The sequence below is a fragment of the Salvia miltiorrhiza genome, chromosome 1, assembly GCF_028751815.1.
Source record: "Salvia miltiorrhiza cultivar Shanhuang (shh) chromosome 1, IMPLAD_Smil_shh, whole genome shotgun sequence".
Taxonomy (NCBI): Eukaryota; Viridiplantae; Streptophyta; class Magnoliopsida; order Lamiales; family Lamiaceae; genus Salvia; species Salvia miltiorrhiza.
The window spans coordinates 61,415,731-61,422,050 of record NC_080387.1 but is presented as its reverse complement, the minus strand read 5'-3'; the positions used below and the strand labels follow the sequence as shown (position 1 = coordinate 61,422,050).

The window sequence follows — 6,320 nt, the reverse complement described above, 5'->3', positions numbered from 1 at the left end:
CAGCTTCTCTTAATAACAAAAACAAATCAAATTTTCATGCAATATATATATATATAGTTGATGGGTGAAGTGATTTATGTAGAAGAGCATATTTTAAATAGTTAGATGGAATCTGGTCGTTATTCGATTTGTCCAAAATTGTATGTGGGTATGTTTTTTGAGGTCGCATTCAAACTTGTCCAAATTGGCAAATTCTGAAATGTATGTTTCCAATAGGAATATATCCTCAACTTGTGCAAATTCTGGATATATTGCTCTATCTTTCAATGGTCCAAAGCCCAAATAAATGGATAATGCTACCTCCCATACTAATTTTTTTATATAAAAAAAATAAGTACTATATATCTAGATATCCCGCGTTCTTCAACTTTTTTTTTTTTTTTTTTTTTGATCAATAAAAAATTCATTAAAAAACTGGGGTGGTACTAGGAGTACCAAAAACATCAAACAAGTGGTGCGAATCAATTTGCCTAATTCAACTGTCTTCTATTTTTATGTAAATCAATTTGCCTAATTCCACTTAGGTATCACATAACAAATCAATGCAAGTGCAGTAAAGAGGCTGTATAGACATCTTTGCAGCATATATAGCTAATATAAGTAATTCATATATAAAATAGTTGCCTTATGCAGTCATATTCATAAATACAAGTGCTTCAAAAAGAGAAACTAGAACTTCGAGTGCACCATAAAAGATGGGAAGCAACAGGAAAACCTGGTTTATAGTTATTTTCTTTTGGAATTTCTGCGGCTTTCGAGTTTTTTCCGAGCAGCTTCAAATTCTTCTTCACTTGGCTCCGGAACTGGTGCGCCTCCACCGTATCTTTGAACAAGGGATGAGAACATTGAATCAACCTTGCCGCGCCTCTCATTTTGTCGTTGAGCTATTATTGCATACAGATCTTCTGAGCCTTTCTTTGATCTGCAAGTGGTGTTTCACAAGCATTTGATATTTGGACCTCGACTCAAAACTAGGAAAACTTGAATCAAGACTAGTGAAAAAGAAGAAAAAGGGTCTGACTTCTTTCTCTGTCTTAATGGACTTGTAGGAGGTTTTGTTTTAGATACTTTCTTGGCCCATTTCTCATACGCTTTGGTTGACTTCAAGTCTCCTGCGATTGAACATGCAAAGAAAAGAATTAGGAATATTTTGAATAATATGACTCAATTGAACTAAAAACATAAAAGTTAACACTGATTTGGAGCACTTAGAAAAGAGAGCTAAACCTGCAGAGATAGCCTCATCAATGATGTCCTTGAAGCGATGGGAATCAAGCATTGTATCTGAGCAAATCATGCAGCAGAAAAGCCTGAACAGATCCAAAGATATAATGAATGGGCAAAACTTCAAGCACACATTACAAATCAAGTTGCCAAAGAACACAGTAGCGAGATTTACTTGTCCATGTTGCCTTTCACTTTTTTGTAAAGATCGAGCAAATCCTTTTTCTCCGTGTCAGAACCCCTGTAGTTTGCTTCAAACTCTTCAATATCAGACTCTGTGACCTGCGAGGGTATCCAAGTGCTTGGTATACTGACTAAAGAATGATCGACTAGTTACTAGGAAAGCTGCAGAACATGGAAGTAGAATGACCTTTTTGTACATGGCTCGGAAAAATGTCTGCAAGTTCTGAATGACATCACCTGCTAGATCCTGTTAATCAGTGGGTAAGCATAAGCATTGAGAGGCTGAAGAGGGGATTATTTTAAATTCTTTCCTTAGCTGCATGCATCAACGCAGAAAAGCAATGTAGAACTAAATCTTAACAAGTTCAAAGTAGGACGCTAGCCTTATGGAGAAAACAAGAGTGTGATATATATAAATGTATGATGGAAGAATTATTCATCTGTAAACATATTATTTTGGAATTTTATTAAATTAAATAAATGAAATATTAAATCTGACCTAACAAATATTTACTACTACGATCAAATATGAGACTAAACTGGATTTTGGGTCCCAATATTAACATAAATTGTTAGGATTTGTCTACAATACAAGCTGCCCAAGTGGGATCATCACTTACAGCATCATCAACACAACCAGTCTGGTCATACACTGCTCGTTTCTCCTCATCACCAAGAATAGATATGACCTTTTGCAGCTGCTGAAATTTTTCCTTGGCCTCCTACAGAAAGATATTGAATGGTCAGGATCTGGAACAACACAAGAGGAATCCATCATCAAGGGAGCCATATATGGCATGCCTGAAATTGAAGATATTACCTCATCACCAGGGTTCTTATCAGGATGAAGCCGCAGAGCCAACTTGTAATAAGCTTTCTTTATCTCTTGCTGTGATGCAGCTTTGTCCACACCAAGAATCTAAAAGGCACAATGTAATCACTACTTCCAGCAGAAACACTATAACATAAAAGAAAATTAATAGCATGCATACTGAAAACAGCATCTCAAATCCACAGGAAAACTTCAGACCCATCATATAATTTAGGCCTTATACGACATGGATGGAACAAGCAATTCCAAGTAGCAAAAAATAGTCACTAGAGACACCATAAACAGCCATAAACCAATCTCCCCTCATAATGTTCAATTTTCTCTTGATTTTGTTATTACTTAGATAGCAACTAGAAGCACTTTTTCAAGTCATTGGATGGCATAATTAGTTCTGATCCAGGAATATTTTAACTTAATAGTGTCTGTCAACCAATACTAGTATACTACTGACAAAAGTATGTCAGATAAAGGGGTAAATTTGGATGAAGATGTATTTCCATAAAGCACATAACTGAGATAAATCAGTGATATTGTCTGCTATCTTGAAAAACCTTCTTGAGATTATTCATACCAACAACTGTCAAACTATGTTTACTTCAACAGCCATCTCGTGCCATTCAAAAACCAGCCTTCACACAGGCACACGCATGTGTACACACAAAAGATGCAAGGCTGTAGTATAAAGCTGAAGTATCTAGCCTTTCTTTCATATCAAAATTAACAATTTTTGTATCCCTGCAGAAATCTTGATTTATCAGAGTCGCCACTGACCACGATCTTTGCCGGTAGATTTCTGAAAGCTACAAAATTAAATACTTGTTGGTGTTTGGCAGTACAGTGACACTATCACTTAGTCCGACTCCGACATCATATGCGCATCAGTGTAATCTACATCAATTGATCTGACCTCACAATCACATTCTTTCAAACACATCATAATTTCGACATACACAATTTAGGGCAATAATGGAATTAAATTATCTTAAGCTAGAGCACGGCATATGAAACCTCAAAACCCCTACAGTCCCTCAAAAAGAAAATATACACGCGCATATATGTAGGTGTGTGTTTTTTGTGTGGTATGATACCTCATACAAGCTCTTCTCGTTGGACGAAGACGATGCACTGTGGAATTCCTGTTCTTCGCTCATCTCTTCGTCTTCTTCCTCTATATGCTCCTCAGAAACCCTAGCGTTTCTCCTCTTGCCCATTTCGAGTAACCTAAATTCTGAAATGTAGGTATTTCGTGTCGCTGCGTGCAGAAATGAAATGAGGGAAATTTTTGAAAAGAGGAGTGTGAGGTATTTATAGGGGATGCAATTTGGGGGCGATTCTTTCCCGCCACAGCGCGCCTAATTTTTGCGTGAAGGATTTGGTGGCCGGGCTGGGGAACATTACAAATTTCGAATATCTCAGAAAACAATCATAAAAGCCAAGGTGATAAGTAGGAAGCACGTGGCAATGGCATAAACAAATTCATGTTTTAATAAAATTCTAGTAAATCTTAATTTGGTTCTGTTAAGCGATTTAAAACGTTCGGTTCAATTCACCTAAAGAAAAGGTTTGGTTCAAATTTAAATTTTGGAGGAAAATTATCAATTACAACTCATAAGTGGAAAGTGAATGCAATTAAGAAAGAGTACGATTTTAATCTATTAATTGAAGGAAAATTATCAATTACAAAAAAGAAAAAAGTAAGAAAATAGATGCAAGTAAAAAGAGCACGTTTTTTAAATTATTTTTTATTTTGAAATGAACATAAATTGAAAACCTTTATTTTTTCTTAAATTTCTAAATTTATCTATGAATTGGTTTGTAATCAATTTGAAATTGGGTATTTATGTTTTAATATAGTAATAGTACTATAGATAATTTAAACTTTATAACTTTTGTAATTACAGTTAAATAGTTAATTAGCTATAATAATAATAGTAATAAATAGCTAATTAAGATTGGTCCCTTTTGAATAGTGTAATCCATTTCAGTGAAAGTCTAAGATGGGAAGAGGCCCAAATTGATATTTGATGGACTGGATTCTTCCAACTTCTCGTGTTCTTTCTCTGTTGGCCCAATTACAATAATTATTTTTGTAGAGTTATAAAATACAAAAAATTTCCCCTAGAGGCTAAAACAAAGAGTTATAACATAAAAATTTAAGCTACGGTATATTATTGTTTCATATGAAAATAATACATTTGAGTATTTTTTTTTTTCAAAGCTGGTCTTGAGTACATCCTGTTGTATCGTACAATCGGGTTGCACCTTGACCCGCATCTTGACCCACACTATAATCTGAACCGTGTAAATAACACTATTCGATTATACAAATGACACTGCATGTAATTGGCACTATTCGGTTATATAAATGACACTGTGTATAAATAACACTATGACATTGTAAATGATACTGTGTATAATTGACACTATTCGATTGTACAAATGACGCTGCTTATAATTGACATTATACAGTTATATAAATGACACTATAACATTTTAAAATGTCATAGTGTCATTTGTAAAATCGAATAGTGTCATTTACAATGTTATGTGTCATTTATACACAATGTCATTTGTATAGCCGAATAGTGTCATTTACACAGTTTAGATTAGGATACGAGTTATGGTGCAACCCGATTTTACGATACAACCGATTATACCCAAATTTTTGTGTAAGTCTTGACTGTAAAGTTGCAATTTCTATTAAAAAAGTTATAATTGTAATTTCTATAACATGGAGTAAAGTTTTGGAAAAAAACATTAGTATTGACATTGGATAGTGTTACTTCAAAATTGTAGTATTGTTAAAATAAATAAATAAACATATACGATCAAACTTATATATGTAAAAAATTTAAATATATCACTAAAATACTTATAGGCCGTATAATCATGTTTAACGAGTGTAAATTTTCATTTCGTAAATTGTACAACATAGAAAACTTGATACTCATATTATTAAAAAAGAGAAGTTGCTAACAGTCTTTTATCGCACAACTCCCTAATACATTTATCTTTCCATCTTTTAATCTTGGGATGACAACTCCTAAACATTTTATAAGGAGTGCAAAATTTTCCATACTCTTGACGAATACTTAACTTTGTCCAATATATGTAGGAAATGATTACCATGAGAGCACCTCTTAAAATAAGAAATATGAACTAGGAAAAATGTATGAATTTTATGTATAACACATATGAATTCGCTGTATAAATGTATGAATTGCGAAAAATATATTTTTACTACCTTTGGGATTCGAACTCAAGAATATGAATTTATCCAACAGGATGATGAATCAACCGTAGATCTTGATGATCTAAGGGTTGAAAATGATTCTTATTTTATATGAGGTGGTCTTGGGTACACCCGAGTGTACCGTACAACCGGGTCACACCTTCACTTAAACTTTGACCCGCACTCTGATTTGAACCCATATCCTGACCCAACTCATATAAATAACACTATTTTGGGTACGGGTCAACCCGGTTGTACGGTACACCCAGGTGTACCCAAGATTTTGTGATTTTGTATCTTAAGAAGTATACTTATTTTAGTCTTTCCATAATATATATATATATATATATATATATAGGGGGGCGCTCCAATGAGACCCCCTAATTTTAGTGAGATTTAGGGCGCGATCTGGTGCGTTTATTTTATCAATCCTATGACTGATATTGTATCTGGAGGATGATTTTTTTTCGCAGGGTTCGAATCCTGGAGGGAGCAGAATATTTTAAATTTTGTTATTCATCAATATATACTGCATTGTTCATCAGTATATACGGCCCTGTTCATCAATTTATATGTCTTATTCATTACGAATTTTTAAAATTTTATTTTTTATCAGTATATACATCTTGTTCATTAGATATACGTTTTGTTCATTAGTATTATATGTTTTATTCATTGTACTCATGTTACACGAAAAATGGGGGGGTCTCACTGGAGCGCGCCCCTATATATATATATATATATATATATATTTCTAAAGCAAGTCTCACTTTATTTATCGATGTATTAGGATGACTGAACTTCCTTTATTTAATATTTTAAATGAATATTAATTTTATTTGATATAAA

At 33.5% G+C, this 6,320-nt stretch overlaps 1 protein-coding gene across 1 annotated transcript; it reads right to left on the bottom strand.

Moving 5' to 3' along the window:
- Nucleotides 1–586: 586 nt before the first annotated feature.
- Nucleotides 587–3,665, bottom strand: LOC131002068 (chaperone protein dnaJ 6-like). Its single transcript, XM_057928721.1, has 8 exons — nucleotides 3,328–3,665; nucleotides 2,228–2,326; nucleotides 2,028–2,129; nucleotides 1,595–1,654; nucleotides 1,400–1,506; nucleotides 1,228–1,310; nucleotides 1,022–1,112; nucleotides 587–922 (listed from the first exon to the last, which is right to left on the bottom strand). The coding sequence occupies exons 1-8, from the start codon at nucleotides 3,448–3,450 to the stop codon at nucleotides 727–729; spliced, it is 861 nt and encodes a 286-aa protein (XP_057784704.1). The 5' UTR covers nucleotides 3,451–3,665; the 3' UTR covers nucleotides 587–726.
- Between the last annotated feature and the right edge of the window lie 2,655 nt (nucleotides 3,666–6,320).